At 33.0% G+C, this 17,084-nt stretch overlaps 4 protein-coding genes across 7 annotated transcripts; 3 read left to right on the forward strand and 1 right to left on the reverse strand.

Moving 5' to 3' along the window:
• The first annotated feature begins 1,063 nt into the window (after positions 1 to 1,063).
• LOC106445536 (RNA polymerase sigma factor sigC-like) lies at positions 1,064 to 4,276 on the forward strand. Its single transcript, XM_013887114.3, has 9 exons — positions 1,064 to 1,243; positions 1,317 to 1,403; positions 1,481 to 1,559; positions 2,172 to 2,311; positions 2,387 to 2,878; positions 2,973 to 3,203; positions 3,308 to 3,448; positions 3,549 to 3,752; positions 3,886 to 4,276. The coding sequence occupies exons 1-9, from the start codon at positions 1,208 to 1,210 to the stop codon at positions 4,165 to 4,167; spliced, it is 1,692 nt and encodes a 563-aa protein (XP_013742568.1). The 5' UTR covers positions 1,064 to 1,207; the 3' UTR covers positions 4,168 to 4,276.
• Positions 4,277 to 5,645: 1,369 nt separating this feature from the next.
• LOC106445537 (40S ribosomal protein S21-2) lies at positions 5,646 to 6,685 on the forward strand. Its single transcript, XM_013887115.3, has 4 exons — positions 5,646 to 5,793; positions 6,022 to 6,094; positions 6,216 to 6,348; positions 6,448 to 6,685. The coding sequence occupies exons 2-4, from the start codon at positions 6,045 to 6,047 to the stop codon at positions 6,511 to 6,513; spliced, it is 249 nt and encodes an 82-aa protein (XP_013742569.1). The 5' UTR covers positions 5,646 to 5,793; positions 6,022 to 6,044; the 3' UTR covers positions 6,514 to 6,685.
• Positions 6,686 to 7,079: 394 nt separating this feature from the next.
• LOC106445540 (CASP-like protein 5B2) lies at positions 7,080 to 7,982 on the forward strand. The gene is made up of 3 exons (XM_013887118.3): positions 7,080 to 7,398; positions 7,480 to 7,612; positions 7,699 to 7,982. Exons 1-3 carry the CDS (start codon positions 7,268 to 7,270, stop codon positions 7,897 to 7,899), a joined length of 465 nt encoding a protein of 154 aa, XP_013742572.1. The 5' UTR covers positions 7,080 to 7,267; the 3' UTR covers positions 7,900 to 7,982.
• A 75-nt stretch (positions 7,983 to 8,057) lies between these two features.
• On the reverse strand, positions 8,058 to 11,303 carry LOC106445538 (ultraviolet-B receptor UVR8). Of its 4 annotated transcripts, none has more exons than XR_007339173.1 (11): positions 10,933 to 11,303; positions 10,794 to 10,867; positions 10,624 to 10,708; positions 10,033 to 10,332; positions 9,684 to 9,911; positions 9,482 to 9,525; positions 9,175 to 9,357; positions 8,994 to 9,084; positions 8,855 to 8,910; positions 8,593 to 8,636; positions 8,396 to 8,490 (listed from the first exon to the last, which is right to left on the reverse strand). XR_007339173.1 is itself a non-coding variant. In XM_013887117.3 (10 exons), exons 1-10 carry the CDS (start codon positions 11,120 to 11,122, stop codon positions 8,368 to 8,370), a joined length of 1,362 nt encoding a protein of 453 aa, XP_013742571.1. In that variant the 5' UTR covers positions 11,123 to 11,303; the 3' UTR covers positions 8,058 to 8,367. The 4 variants fall into 4 exon arrangements, 2 of the variants coding, with proteins under 2 accessions (XP_013742571.1, XP_013742570.1); XR_001288494.3 differs by having other exon boundaries at positions 9,482 to 9,531; XM_013887117.3 differs by lacking the exon at positions 8,855 to 8,910 and having other exon boundaries at positions 8,058 to 8,490.
• Positions 11,304 to 17,084: the final 5,781 nt, after the last annotated feature.

The raw sequence follows: 17,084 nt of genomic DNA on the forward strand, positions 1-17,084 counted from the left end.
CATTCATTCCTTTAATTTCATTCCTCTTCATTCTTTTTTTTATTTGTTCCTAGTGTTACTCAAATGATCACCAGTCACACCTGATATGATTATTATGTACAGAGAAAATGATGTTGATAGAGTTTTACACTTTCTGGCTGATTGTTAAAATTAAACAACTAAGAACTATTAAACTTTAATTTCGTATCACTTTTACTCTGAAGGTTATAAACATAACTGCGGTGATGCGGTGAATTTACCATTTCTCTGGTTAAGAGTTTCTCCAATTCCATTTTTCGTTTTAAAATGAAGTTTATAATAAAATATTTTGAACTATACTTGATTTTACATTTTTATAGCAAACTTGATTTTACATTTATCATAGAAAAAAACATACATAAATAGAACATGATTTTATACTTTTACTCGTTACACTATTTCTCATTACAAAATATATTAAGATATGAGTGAAATTTAGTCCATTATGAAGTTACTTTAATTTAAAAGACAAAAAATAGAATAATACACTAGAAATACTCTAATGTGTATAAATCCATAACTTGAACAGATCTAATGGTACATATGATCAAACATGTCATAAAAGATAGTTTTTATCAAAACTGATTTTGACACTTGATAGGCTACTTTTTTCACTTGATAGTGTGCTTAGGCTACTTTTTCACTTGATGGTGTGTTTTTATTGACAAAAACAACTTATCATGTAAATGTTAGAAATTAATCTGTTTTTTTTTCTGTAAACTGAAAATAATTTGGGCAGAAATCATAATCTTTCTTTAGGTGCAATCGGCGCTAACATTAATATGGTGTAAAACATTCTTTCCAACGAGAATGAACAACTAATTCAATGGAGCCGATTCAAAACAATAAACACTAGTAAAGCAGACAGTTGTTAAAATTGATCTGGATTTTAGCTTGAGATATTTTGATTTTTCCTTTTAACAACAGATATTTTGATTATAATATAAATAAACAAATAAAATAAAAATGGTTCGATCGAAAGAATGTAAAACGACGTCGTGCTTCGTTATCTAAGTATAGTCCAACGTCCATACAAAATTACGCAAGTAAAAAAAAAGGCACAAAACACACCAAAAAAGAAAAAGAAAAAGTGTGGCAACGAACGAAACAGAGAGTCGTATAGACCATACAATACACAACACACTAATATCATCTCCATCCTCTCTCCCTCTCTCCCTCCCTCTCGTCAATGGCTTCCTTCAATTCGTTCCCAATTCCCAAACAGGTATGGATGGATACACTTTCTACTCTTTTGCTGATTTTTGCTTCTTTCATTCTTTGAATTTCGGATTATACAGATGGTTGGTTCTTCTTCGTCATCTTCGTCTGCTTCTCGTCCACGTATCTTGGTGCGATCGAGTATGGCCTCAACCAATAGCATGCTGGTATAATAATCCCCTCTTCTTCCTCTTCCCTTCTCTCTTCTTCATTAGAAAGTTTGTAACTGACTGCGAATGATCAGGTCTTTGTACCTCCGCATCCTTTGATCAAACATTGGCTCTCTCTCTTGAGATGCGACCAAACTCCTCTCCCCTTCTTCGGTGAGTACTACAAGATCCTCTCAAGATTTATGATCAAGATTTTGCATCTGTGTGTGTGTATAGTGTTCTTTACTGAGATGAATCAGATGGCTCTAAGTGGCTAGTCCCCGTGTTCCTCGAATGGATCTCTTAGTTGTTGAGAGGGTTGACCAAAGGCAGTATATAGAGCATACCCAAATAAAATTACTATGGTTCGAGAGAAAGTCAAAGTATCTACTCAGACATGAAATTGCTATTACTCCTTGTTTAATTTCTGTTAATTGAGCAAAATGATTGGACAATTATTTCAGCAATTTCTCACATAAATTTGATTTAATGGTACTCTTTTTCTCACTCTATAATAGAGTGAAAAATAGGTTTACTCCCAAATATAAATTTACTCCCAAATATAGAGTAACTTGTTTTTTTTTGTTCATCACTCTATTTTCTATTCTAAAATAGAGTATCATTGGAGCAAACTCAAACTCTATTATAGAGTTACTCTAAAACTCCTTGTTTAATCTTTGTTATCGAGACTTTGTGTTCTGTAAATTGAGCAAATTGATTGAACAATTGTTTCAGCAATTTCAGATAAATTTTACATGATCTCTCTTGGTTTCTTGATCCTTTTAGTTAGAATTGCGTCGAGGTGGTCGTTCCTATCCTCACTCAAAGAGGAAACCAGATTTCACCAGAGAGATCATCCTCTAAAAGCATGTGGCTGTGCTTCTGCAACTGCTGAAAACGTCTATGTAGAGCTCAAAGATCCAAAGGTCTGTTGTACTTCCCTGCAAAAACATTTTTTTTTCCTTTCTTGTGATTCTCAGTACTCGTTGCCATGTCTTCAGGAAAATATTGGCGTGGGTTTAGTTGGAGAACGAATGTCTTCTTCTTCTTCAGAGAAAGCCAATTTATCTCGTAGCATGTTGCAGTACAATCTACTAGGGAAGAACCTTTTAGCACTAGAGCAAACTTTTGTCGCCTTGGAGTCTTTAAGAATGGAAAGAGATATTATGCTGCAAATGAGGAAGTTGGGGGCTGCTGAGTTATTCAACACCTGTCTATCTAGGTCCCGAGCTTCGTCAACCGCTTCTTGCTTACCTGACACAGGAACACCTGAGTTGGTGGATACTACAGAAGAACAGAAAACCTTTGTGCATTCAACAAGGAAACTGAGAAAGAAAGCAAGACGGTCGAGTTTGATGACTGGGAGTGATGATCTGGGTTCAAGAACCATATGGGAGGGTGTTGATGTCCCTAGAGTGAGAAAACCATCAAAATATAGAAAGAAAAGAGAGAGGATATCTAGAAACGAGGCTGAGATGCCACAAGGAGTCAAGGTTCAGTGTGAAATATTCCTCTTAACTGTTTTTTTTTATAATCCTTTGTAGTTTAACAAGAAGTTCTTATGACACTCTCATGTGGCTATTGAAGTTAGTGGCGGACATGGAGAGGATTAGAACGAAACTGGAAGAGGAAAGTGGTAAGGTAGCGAGTATGATTTGTTGGGCTGAAGCAGCAGGGATGAACGAGAAACTTCTCATGCGCAATCTACATTTCGGTTGGTACTGTCGAGATGAACTGGTGAAAAGCACCCGGTCTTTGGTTCTTTTCCTCGCAAGAAACTATCGTGGTCTCGGGATCGCCCACGAAGATTTGATTCAGGTTCATCTTCTCTCCTTTAGAACTGTATGAGAGTCAAACCTTTGCACATGAAACTTTGTGTTTACAGTTCCTTTGTTTCTAATGTTCTTGAATGTGGGTTTCAGGCAGGGTATGTGGGAGTGTTGCAAGGAGCAGAGAGGTTTGATCACACAAGGGGTTACAAGTTTTCGACGTATGTGCAGTATTGGATAAGAAAATCGATGTCCACGATGGTGTCACGGCATGCAAGAGGCGTCCACATTCCTGTTTGTGCATTCTTGATTATTAATTTTATTTTTCATTTCTAGAAAAGCCAAAGAACCTCACTTGTATTCATTCTGTGATCGATGTTGTTTATTTTGGCAGGCGTCAATAATCCGAACAATGAGTCAGATACAAAAGGCTCGCAAGACCTTGAAAACGAGCCAGGGGATAAAGTATCCAGCTGATGAGGAGATTTCGAAACTAACAGGGTACTCGTTAAAGAAGATTAGAGCAGCTAACCAATGCCTGAAAGTGGTTGGTTCAATCGACAAGAAAGTTGGGGATTGCTTTACCACAAAGTTCCTGGTATGTCCTTTTGAACCAACATCCTCTCTCATAAACTGTTATAAAAAATATTTGGTTTTGTGTAGATTTAAGCTATTTTTGCATGGTTTTGGTTTTGTGAGTCAATGTTTGTTTGCTGTGTGTGTGTATGCAGGAGTTTACACCAGACACGACGATGGAGAGTCCAGAGGAGGCTGTGATGAGGCAGAGCGCAAGGAGAGAGGTACATAATCTAATAGAAGGGCTAGAGGCTAGAGAGAAGCAAGTGATGGTTCTACGTTATGGTCTTGAAGACTATAGGCCCAAGTCCTTGGAAGAGATTGGGAAGCTGCTTAGGGTTAGCAAAGAAGGGATCCGGAAGATAGAACGGAGAGCGATGGCTAAAATCAGAGACCAACCCAAAGCTGATAACCTCAGATATTATTTGAACCAGTGAGAAGGATTAGATTTTTGGAACCAATGGCTTTGTGATTTGTAATAACATTCTCATCGAGTGTAAAGCTGTGTATATTTTATAATCATAAAAGGTAGAGATTTTACCCAAAGTGAAAATATATCAAACATTTACAAATCTTGGATTTTATCCTGTAAAAGACATTGATTCCAAACTGAATGTTACATCTGAATTGAAGGCATAAAGCACTTGCACAAGCTTCATGTCCTCCTCATGGTCTAGAAATGTGTAAATGTGTATATCAGAATACTAGTGAAACTAGGTTAAGATCCGCGCCTTGCGCGGGATAAACATTATATATATAAATTATTTTATATATTATATGTTTCTAACCTATTATGAAACAATAAATATATATTGAATAATTAAAAAGTCAGTAACTATTACCTATATAATTAAGTTGGTGCGAACATATAAATAAATTTTATTAATCTAAAAAAATATTTTTTTCTATTTGATATGGTATATAATTAAATTTAAATGATAGTAACATATATATAGTATATTTTAATATTAATATTTATTAAATGATGCTTTTTGCTCATGTTTTTATTATTATTTGTATCTATTATAGCAAAAAATTTAAATTACTGATAACAAAACTTTCACTGTGGGATTAATAGTTTATATAATTTCTAATATTTTTAAAAATTAATTTGTCAATATTTTTTCAAATTTTTTTTGTTAAAAGTAAATTTCAAAATTAAGATATTTATTTATTTTCTTATATGACATATAATTTAATATGCATATACATATATATTTTTATATATATATTATTTTTAATACTTATTAAATGACACTTTCAACTTATATGATTTTTTAATTATTTGTATCATGTCATAACAAAAAGTTTAAAGCATATATCACAAAATTTGAATGTGAAACTTTTAATGGTTTTACTAATTTATACTCGTTTTTAAAAATTCAAAATACAACATATAAAATTTTTTTTTAATTTTTATTAAATGGTTACTATGATTGTTTAATTTATTTTAATAGTTTAAAATTAAACAAAATAATATAACATACACTTATTTTTATCAAATCTTTATTATTCAAAGTCATTAATTGTCATATATACTTTAGTCATATTAGATAATTCCGTAATTTTATTTATGGAAATAATGAAGCACATTAATAATGTATTTATGGTTAGTTTAATAAAAAGTTTATTATATATTTAGATGGACCAACATATTTTTCTAAGGATTCTAAGAATCATTCTAGTGATGACATGTATGTACAAAAAAATGTTGTAATGCTTCTCAAATAATATATAGGGGATATTTTATGTAGGATCAGCTCGTAGATTCATGTGACAACATATGTGAATAGAAGATAAACAAAAATACAATTGAAGTCGCTGTAGAAACCCATACACAAATACCTGTCGGCTGTCGGTTTAGATTCTGGTAGTTCGGTTCTATTTTTATATACCCGCTCGGTTCGGTTCTGAGAAGTTAGTTCAGAAACATGAAGGGTATAGTAGTCTTTAACATCTACTGCGATATAAGCAAACCCTAAGAGCTCGCTCGCAACTATAAATGACATAATTTGCTTTTTATTCTGTTTTTCCATCGCCGCCGAACTGCTCTATCCTCTCAGGTAAGAGATTCTTCTTCCAGTAATTTCGAAGCTGTTAATCGTTCTATGTTTTACTGTTAAACGCGTGACAAGCATTCGTATCGTGTAGAATATTAGCAGTTACTGTTGATGATCTCTTTATCTAGAGCTTGAGATCACTCTTCACTTCATTGTTCATATGTTTCTCTGCTAGCGAATCTTTATTAGACATTTTGTAATATTTTTGTGACCGGTTTTGTTATGGATCAGATCGAATTTTCCAAGCAATAATCATGCAGAACGAGGAAGGAGTCGTCACAGAGCTATACATTCCAAGGAAATGGTATATCTTTTTCTTTACATTATGCTGTTAATTAATCCTAGGAAGCTAATTATCTTTGATTAATAATCTTCATCTGCTAAGCTGTGAATCTTTTGTTGTCTGGTGGATTTTAAATTTGCAGCTCGGCTACAAACAGATTGATCACATCAAAGGATCATGCATCTGTTCAGCTTAACATTGGCCATCTTGATGCCGATGGTATCTACACTGGACAGTTCACCACACTTGCGCTCTGCGGTTTCGTCCGTGCTCAGGTTTGTTGTTATAGCTCTCCACTAATTTACTTTATAATGTCCGTGCTCAGGATTGTGTTTGGTTATGGACGTTTTGATTGAATGAAACATGAATTGCAGGGAGACGCAGACAGTGGCGTGGACAGGCTCTGGCAGAAGAAGAAGGTCGAAACCAAACAACTGTGAGTGAGTGAGAGAGATTGAGAAATCTAAAAAGCTGCTGCGCTTTGCCTCTTTGTTATTTTTGGGATGTTTTGTTGAATTTTCTCTCTAGCTGCAGACAAGTATTTTGAGTTTCTGGTTTATGAAAGATAATTAAGTTTTGGTGGCAGCTGAATCATATTCTACAGTTCAGTTACTATTCTCGTAATTTTTCTTTACAGGAACGTTTTGATCAAAAACAAAATTTCACTACACCATCTTTAAATTACATCTTCCGAACTTCCCCATTATGTAATTGCAAAAAAAAAAAAAGAGTTTTCGATTTGTCTCCATAAGAAAAACATAAAGTGCATTTAACTTGGAAAAACATTCTATTACAAGTAGTAACTCGATCAATCTTAAGAGTAATCTAGAGCTAGCTAACAAGAAAATGAGTGTCATTGTCATTCCGAATAACAATCCAAATAGTATGATGATCATACAATTGTTATGTAAAATCTATAGTTCATACAAAAGACAATATTATATTAATTATAATTTTATTCCTTCAATTAAAATAGCAAAAAGAGTTACCAAATTCCTCAAAAGATATATTTGTCGGCCACGTCGGACACCACCGCTGAGAGTCCAGCTTTATAAAAGAATCTATCGCAATTTAGGAAACTCGTATGTAGTAGTAGGTGGTGCCCAATTATACCTATGAAGCTCCTCTGCATCTCCTCTTTCCTCGCTTGATTCATCGCAATTTTTCTGGGGGGTTTTAAAACATTGGGATGAGATGAAGAAGATCTTCGGAGGACCAGGAACTGTGTGTGGTCTCTTACTGAGAATCGGACAATGTGCTTCTTCTGCTGCTTCTATTGGAGTTATGGTCTCTGCGGCCGACTTCTCTGGTCGCACTGCTTTCTGGTATGTTTTTTTTTTAAGTGTTGATTTGGTTCTCTCTTAACCACGTTTTGTTTTTTTTTTTTTTTTTGGTTTGGTTTTTAGCTACTTGATTGCTTCAATGGGTCTTCAATTGCTGTGGAGCTTTGCCCTCGCGTGTCTTGATGTTTATGCTCTGAGGACCAAGAAAGATCTCCAAAACCCAATCTTGGTTAGCTTATTCGTCGTTGGTGATTGGGTATGCAACACCCACATTGCTTTTGTCTGCTTCATCTGTAATGATAGAGTTTGCTTCTTGTAATGAATTTGTTTTGTTGTTGGCAGGTGACAGCAATGTTATCTCTTGCAGCTGCGTGTTCATCAGCAGGAGTTGTGGTTTTATATGCCAAAGATCTCAAGTATTGTGGTATCCATGACCAACTTTCATGTCTTAGGTATGAAATTGCTGTGGCGCTTTCTTTCGTCACTTGGTTTCAGATTGCCCTTTCTTCTCATGTCACGTTTTGGATCTTAGCATCTGTTTAGTTTCTTTTAAATGTCGACACCATCTTGTACTGGCTTTGATGAGACGTGACATTTTTGCTTCAAATCAATGTTTCTTAAGCTTATATCCCTTACACTGGCTTAACCCACAACACCTTGCGCACAAGAAACAGGGTTGTTTGCCTTGGTCACAGTCCAAAACCAATCCAACTCTTGTTCATGTTAACAAATCCAACTGTTTTACATTCATCAGAAGAAACCTAAGATTCTTTCATACCAAGCTGATTTATTGTTTTGTTCCGCAAATTTGCCATATAATACAATGCAAAGTCAAAGAGATCTGTCCCTTGAAAAACATAAAAGACAGAGAAAGATTGAAGAAGAAGAAGAAGAAGAAACACACATACAGAAAATATCCTCTGTATGTACAGCTTCTATCAAACCTACAAGCAGCTCTTTCACAAGATGGAAACCCTGAAAATGTCCTGTACGGAGGATCTGGTGATTGGCTCAAGTGGGTGAGTCAGCTAGAAGTAAAGTATGCCACCATCCACACGCCACTTTTCTCAGTCTGCAGCCATCGAGCTCGACTTGTGTTGGAATGTTCCGGTCAATCGTGTCTCCTAGACCCAGCTGTTGAGTAACAAGAGGGATGCAACTAAGATACACTACTACACATTGATAACCACTTAGCAAAGCAAACCGAGGAAAAACAAAACAAGAACAACATCATACCTGCCCGTATTTGTTCCATCCCCAGCATAGCAGTTGACCATCATCTGCAGAAACAGAAATTTCGGTGAATAAGCAAAACATAGAACACACTCAATACGGTCTTCACGTATATTTTACCGTGAAGTAAACTTAAAGGAGCATCAGGCATATATCATATAAAGCAAGGTGTTTCACGAACAGCTAAATGTTTCTATAAGGATATAACTTTTACTCTCCTGAAAGAGAGACCACAAATTTAAACTGAAACAATTCAAAAGGGGACCTGAAGACAAGGTGCAGCATCTCATAGGGCTCTTTAGTTTCGTCTCTTTAAAACGACTGAAAACAAATGCCAAGTTGCTAGTGCTCAGTTCTGTTGGGAGAGTTCCCTTTTTTTGAAATTAACATTTGAAAAACCATACCTGTCAAAACCGCACTATGTCGCGCTCCACAGCTAACTGCTATTGCATGTTTGTTCTCCATGTTCTGCCCATCCAGCAACCTCGGTATGGTCTATATCAGAAGATGTTCCAGTTCATGATTGCACAACATTTCAGACGTTTTCAATTAGAAATCAGTAATTTTATATTATAAGAAATGTACCTCAGCATGATCAGTGCCAGTTCCCAGTTGCCCAAATTGGTTCCCACCAAAGGCGAACACTTTACCATCACTAGAGATGCAAATAGTATGCCACAATCCAGTTGCTACGCTTTCCATCTTTACATTCTGCACTTCTGACACAGCCATGGGCCTTAGCTGATCATTTGTGTTTCCATGGCCACACTACATACCAAGAAAAGTGTTGGGTTAGCATGAGAAAATAGAGAAGCTCAACAGGAAGCATTTGAATTCAAGACTCCATCAGTTTGTAAACCAGACAAAGATAAGTAAGAAATGAAACATTGACCTGTCCATAGAGTCCCCAGCCAAAAGTTATTAACCCTCCAGAATCTGCAACTAGGAAGGACGAGCAATCAAGATTAAAAAATCACTACATTTTCCAGATCAGTTTTGATACCAACTTGAGAAATACATATATCACAAGATAGCTTTCACGTCATGCCAAGCTAGTTGAATCAATAATGGATAACTCCGAAGTCACAACAGACCTGTAATTGCCGCACTGTGACGCCCTCCACAAGAAATCGCCTTTATATACTGACCAGGAACTCTTGACGTGGTTGCTGTCCCTTGATGCAATACAAAAGATCTTTCTTTTCCAGAGCCAGGTGATTCAAGGAAAGGTATCAGATGAGGAGCTGAAACCATTTTAATCCTGGAACCCAATCCTAACTGCCCTTCGCCTCCATATCCCCAACCCCAAACCTGTCCTATATCTGAAACTTCCGCAGAAACATGACACATAAGATGCAATCATTCTCAAACAATCTTCAGGCTTCACATAACCTAAGGCTAAAAACACTAGTTGCTGCTTCATCTTGGATTTCTAAACTTCACCTGACAATGCTAGAGTATGCCGACCACCAGTAGCAACACTGGTGATCCTCACTCCAAGGCCAACACTCACAAGCGAAGGTGTTGTAGCAAAGTAGTCCTCTCCAGATGTAAGACCTTCCGTTTCATCTTTGGCGGTAGAAACCCGTCTCCGCTTCACTGGTTCCTCCCCCACCTTTCGGTTCTCATTCTGACCGCTTGATGCATTTGTACCTTGCTCAGTCAAGCCACTCTGCTGCTTCCCACCAACGTCCTTTGATGGAATGCACTCCTTCCAACCCCAAGTAAACGCTTCACCAGCCTCTATACACACCAACACACAACTCTTGAGAAAAAACATTCATATATACAGTTTGTAAGAAGTTTATGATTTGATTAGTAAAAATTGAGAGTTGTTCCTTGCTTTCGTAGTTTCTCGAGCATTCTAAGACTAAACAAGATCGTAGCTTCAGTTACATCAGTTACAGGTCTCTTTAATCATTTCTTAAGTTTCAATTTGAATTGACCAATACCAAATATTGCACATTAAGCATAGAACATTGTGATAACATTGTCTCCAGGTCAAAGAACAAAGGCATGAAGGGGTCCATTCACCTGTTACAACGGCACAATGTGCCCATCCTGCAGAAGCCTGTATGACAGGAGCCTCGGTAGGAAGTGGAAACGGCTCTGGAGTTTCCTTAAACAATGATATCAAAGGAAGACAAGAATGGAGTCAACTTCTAAGCAAAGAAGACAAAAAAAAAGTAATCATCTTATTTTACCCCATGCTTTCCAGAAGCCACATAGCTCTGTCCTTCATCATCAGAAGACCCCCAAGTTATAAGCTTCCCATTCTCTACAACTCCCCAACATTAGAATACAAAACCAAACAAAGCTTCCGACTTTAACCAAAACCCTAACCTGAGATCGCCATAGCGAATCCACACCCGCCGCCGCATACGTCTTTCCATGAACCTCCGCCGTGGACAGCCGCCGGTAACCGCACGGGAACATGAGAGAGAATCGGAGACTTTTCCGGCGAGGCTCCTGGTAAGTAGCCGGACATGTAAACCACGCTCGCGTTAACTGATCCTCCGTTGTTCCCATTCATGGCAGAGACTCTTCCGATGATCAAAACCCACCAGAATATCTAAGTCTGCTTTCAGTGATCGATCTGCGTTTCACTTTCTCGACGAATCGGCGTTTTTTTTAACGTTCTTGGTTACAGAGAAGAAACTGAGAAACGGAAAAGAGAGAGACGAGTTGACTCAGTGAGAGAGAGAGGAAAATGAGTGGTGGGAGAATCAAATCCGGGTGTTTAGGGAGTGCCACGTCAGATTGCCACATCATGTTAAAAACACGTGGAGTGATCTAGGCCGCAAGTCTTTTTTTTATGTCGAGAAGTTTCTGGAAGGAAAGACTATCGTTCGAAATAAGAGCTCCTTAGGTCTCTGATGGACGCGTGGTGAGGAAATGACCCTTTTAATATTCTTGTTTTATTATTTATTTTTCTTCGTCATCAGCTTCCATTATTAACTTTAGATCAGTTTTTAATTGGTTAAGACTGGTAATAGAAAGGATTCTACATTTTGATTAAAACACTGTATTATTTTAGTTAATAAATATAATGTATTGATTTATTTGTTAGTTAATTTAGTAATATCTTTGGCTTTGAAGTTTGGTAATTTCGGTTCGCTTCTAGTTTGTTCCTGACCTTGTTTGTTCGAAGAGAAAAAGACCAAAATAGCACTAAATCAAGTTTTTGTTTTCAAACTAGCACTCAAGGTCAAAAGTCACAAAAATAACATTCATGGGGTGGGGTTTAGGGTTTAGAATTTAGGGTTTAGGGTTTAGAGTTTAGGTTTTATGGTTTAGAGTTGAGAAGTGAGGTTTTGAGGATAAGATTTCAAATTTTGAAAAATAAAAAAATTTAAATTTTTCAAAAGATAAAATGTTATTTTGGTCATTTTAGTTTTTGAGTGCTATTTTTGTGATATAAACTTAGAAAGGTACTATTTTGGAGATTTGCCCTTGTTCGAACCCATTTTTATAAACCTGGTGAAATAGTTCATGTTAAGATTATTCGGGGAGTGAACTTGGCAGAGTGGCTCCTTTGTTAAGTGTAGGCCTCCTCGGCTTTTTCCGGTTTGGTTCCAGTTATGGTTTCCTTTTTTTTATTTAAGAGATATATGAATCATTTAGTTATTTATGGATATTCATTTTGATTTAGTTATATTAGTTTTGTTTGGATAATAATGATATGATGAACCATATATTGGATCACTCCAGTGCGGCACGAAGCCGCTGACGCCGAGTCGGCTCCTATGCCGCTAGCTAATGGCACGCTGTACGCCTAATTGCGAAAAGACAGTGCAAGCTTTGTTATGCCGAAAATTAAATGTTAAGTCAGCAACACTTACAAATGAGCTCATGAATGAAGTTTTCAAGTGTTTAAAAAAAAAAAGAAGTTTCCATTCTTCAATTTGGTTATGGTTCCCGTATTTGGATATTTCAAAAAAATTGAAAAAATCACATTTTGGACTTTTTGGATAAATATCAGATTCTCGGATAAATTAGGTGACCAAAAAAATTGAGTGAATTTTTAAATATTTATGTGGATATTCTATAAGTTGTTAGGTTAAAATAACAAAATCCACAATAAATACATTTATATTTTGTTTTACATTTGAGATATTTAGTTATTACTTTGAGTCTATATAGGGATCGCAAATTTTGTGGGTTATCTTTTTTTTGTGAGTTATATTTATTTAGACAACTATACATTCATTGGAGTACTGGTTTTGAGATTTATTCGGTAAAAAAATATTTTTTTTTTGGTAAAAGATTTGGCAATTTTTTTCATATATGTATCTACATAGATTATTGGTTTGTAACAGAATATGAAATATTGGCACTAAAAACTGAAATTAATAATATAAATAATAGATTCAAATTGTTATTAAAATATTTTTTAGGGTTTATGATATTTTGAAAGCTAAGTTTTGAAATCTTATTAACACTAGATTTTTTAACCGCGCTACGCACGGATAAGATATTATATGTATTTCTCAATTCTAAAAAAATAATGTATAATATTGTATTACATTATTTAAAGAATATAAAATAAGACTACATAACATAAATGTATTTTTTAAATATTCTTTGTGGAAATCATTACGTTGTTTGATTGTTGTACTTGATTCACATATTTGCATAGTTATTTGTCATGGATGAATAACTATATTTTTATTATGAGTAAATAATATATATTTATTATATAATATAAGAAAAATAAAATTATTTACTTTTAAAACAAATTTGTCTCATGTTGGGGACTCGGTTATAGACATATCATATTCGAATGAGACATTTTTACAGTTATTAATCTTCTTAATACTCAAGAAGCAAATCTGAATTAGGGCAGATCCGCGCGTAGCGCAGAATTCAATGTATAAACCAAGAAATATATAATTTTGTGTAAATTGTATTCTATGTTTAGTTGGTTGTAAGTGTGATTATGTTAAGAGAATGAGATTGAGTTTTCAATTACTAGAATTCTTTTTTTTATGTTAGAGTATTTAATACCATGGAAAATAAAATTTCAACTTTGAGGTAATCTTAGTCACTAAAAATATATTTTACGGTTGTTTAAGACAATGTCATTGCTACTATTAGTACTTGTTTTTTTTATATTTATGTTATATTTGAGGATTTATTTTTGCTTTATGTTATGTCAGTAATTTGCTAGAAATAAACTATAGCAAATGTAAAACACACCAAATAAACGGAGGAATAATATGCTTTGATGATTACATATTTATACTTACATAAAATTTTAAATTGGCTATAGAATATTATGCACAAACAGAACTTATACGACTATAAATCCAATGGATTATCTATTGTTTAAATCCAATTATTGATAGCTCAATAAATTGTTTTGGTAGGCCCAAAATTTAAATGATAAGATTAAAGATTAAATATAACATGAATTTCTATGAATAGGTCTATTAGGTTTATTTTTAGAAAAATCACACATGAATCAAAGTTGTGACTTCTATTTTAATATATAAGATATCAAAACAATATCTTATACGATCTCTTTGTGGAATAACTGCTCTGAAGAAATTGAATTTATGCATCAAAATGGATTGGAAATGGATGTGCAGATCTGTTATCTAAGTCAACTTTACAAAATATTATTCATAGTTCATATATCATTTATGTCAATCCTATTTTTTGTCCATACTTTCTTAAACATCTTGAAATAACTGATGCTAATTAATAATAAACTTTTGGCTGGCAAAAAAAATCAAATTTGTTTAATTATCGCTTAATTTGTCTAATTGGTATATATGTATTTCTCAATTCTAAAAAAATAATGTATAATATTGTATTACATTATTTAAAGAATATAAATATATTTTTTAAATTTTCTTTGTGGAAATCATTATGTTGTTTGATTGTTGTACTTGATTAACATATTTGCATAGATATTAGTGATAGATGAATAACTATATTTTTCTTATCAGTAAATAATATAAATTTATTATATAATATAAAAAAAATAAAATTATTTACTTTTTAAACAAAGTTGTCTCATGTTGGGGATTCAGTTACAGACATATAATGTTCGAAGGAGACATTTTTATAGTTATCAATCTTCTTAACATTCAAGAAACAAATCTGAATATCAAAACAATATCTCATACGATCTCTTTGTGGAATAACTGCTCTGAAGAAATTGAATTTATGCATCAAAAAGAACTGGAAATGATGTGCAAATTTTTTATCTAAGTCACATTTACAAAGTACTATTATTCATAGTTCATATATCATTTAAGTCCATCCTTTCTTAAACATCTTGAAATAACTGATGCTAATTAATAATAAACTTTTGGATGGCAAAGAAGCTTTCAATTGATGATATCATAGTTTAATTTTTATTAGTTTTTTTTTTGTTAATTTTAGAGTTTTTTGTATTTAAGATTTTTTTCCATATTAAGCTTATATTTCTTTCACATAATATATATATGTCATAAAAATTACCATCAAATCAGTTTTACTTATTTATTATTTTGTTTTTAATGAAAATACACTTTTTAAATAATTTAATTTAAAATAAAATTATATATTAATTTGTTGTATTCTAACAATTTGATTGATTTAATTAATTTGCTTTGGTGGATAACTTAAAAAGTTTTCATATGAATCGGGGAAAGCAAGCTTATGTTGTTAATATTATATTTATTTGTGTATATGAAATCTATATATAATGCTAGTGTAATAAAGAAAAAACATTATTTTTTTGTAACTTCAAAAAAACACATTATTACAATTTGAAATTATTCAAAATTGAATAAAAATGGTAATTAAATAAAGCTAATTGTTTTTTTTATCTTGTTTAGTTGGATTCTCATGAAAATAAATCGATAGGTTAAACAAATGTTTCAAAATTTGTTGTGTTATTGTTTTGTCTATAAATTACAAAATTTATTGAATTGATATATTTAATTATTGCACCCTTAAATAATATTTTATTAAGACATTATAGAACTTTGTTTTGAGTTGTTTTGTCAAAATTGTACAAAAATCTATGCTTTTTCATATTTGTCACGAAAATTTATATGTTAAACTTACTTTTACAAAATTCTTAACTTTGTCACGAAAAAAAAATCTATGCTTTTTCATATTTGTCAATGTTCTCACACTTTCAAAGAATATATTAGCTTAGTCACTTACTTTTTTTTTTTACAAAACAAAGTATCGGAGTCTTGAAAGTTAAATCTATATTATTGTAAATGTACATAAGAGTTTGTGATTACATATTTAGTGATTCTTGTATATGTGTCCAATAAAGTTTCAATGGCTTAGTGGTATCTGTCATATATTTATGTCATACTAACCTGGGTTTGATCCTTTCATTTGCATTGTTTTTTCATTTTTTAGGAAAAAATAAATGAGATGACGTGGCAACTTCGGACTCTCTGATTGGACGATTTTTTGTGTCTATGTGGACACTCTTTTTTTTTTTTTTTTTTTTTTTTTAACGACAAACGGCTATTCTATTACTCAAACTTGAGGTGGTCTGGGAAGCCAGAACTATGTGGACACTCTAAGAGGAGCTTATATCCCCTTTTAGTATAATATAGATTGTCTCTAAGTTTTGAAATATTGGCACCAAAAACTGATATTAATACAAACGATAAGTTTTAAAGATAAGTATGGATACTACTGATAGGTTTAGGCATTGGCACACACCATTGGCACACGCTACTATGACAATAAAACCGGACAACTTAAAGTAAACCAACAATTAATCTATTATAAGTAAACCAATTGAATTATACGAAATTAAAAATTAAACTGGACCGAGTGTTATATATACAACTAGGATAAGACCCGCGCCTTGCGCGGGATTAAGTTATTATTTTTATTATATTTTGGAGAATGAAACAATAGTTTGGGTTCATTTGGATTACGGGTGTTCAATCCGGATATCGGGTTGGTTTCGGTTCGGTTCGGTTTTTTTCAGTATTTGGTTAGTAAAATATAACTATTATTCTAAATACATATTTACTTTGACTTTAGTCTTTCACATACTTTTGAAAGATTTCAACTGGACGACTAAATTGATCAGCCAATCTTGTTGCTTTAAATCATTAGTGTTTATATATATATATATATATATATATATATATATATTATTTAGTTTGAATATTTATTAAATAAAAATTCATATGCGTTATATTTTATGATCATTTGTAACTTATTATAACAAAAAAATAATCTATTGATCACAAAATTTTCAGAGTGGGAATATTCAAATTTCTAATAATATATAGACGTTTTGAAAAATTCAAATATAACATATAAGAAAAAATATAAATGTTTTTATTATATATTTAATGTGATTTTTTAATATCTTTCAATAATATAAAATTAAAAAAAAAGAACTAAGATACCAAAATTGTTATCAAATATTTATTATTCATAATAATTAATTTTCATATATACGTTAATCATATTAGGTAATTTCGTAGCTTCTAATTAAGGAAAGTGCAAAAAAAAAT

Source organism: Brassica napus, chromosome A4 (assembly GCF_020379485.1).
Source record: "Brassica napus cultivar Da-Ae chromosome A4, Da-Ae, whole genome shotgun sequence".
Classification (NCBI taxonomy): domain Eukaryota; kingdom Viridiplantae; phylum Streptophyta; class Magnoliopsida; order Brassicales; family Brassicaceae; genus Brassica; species Brassica napus.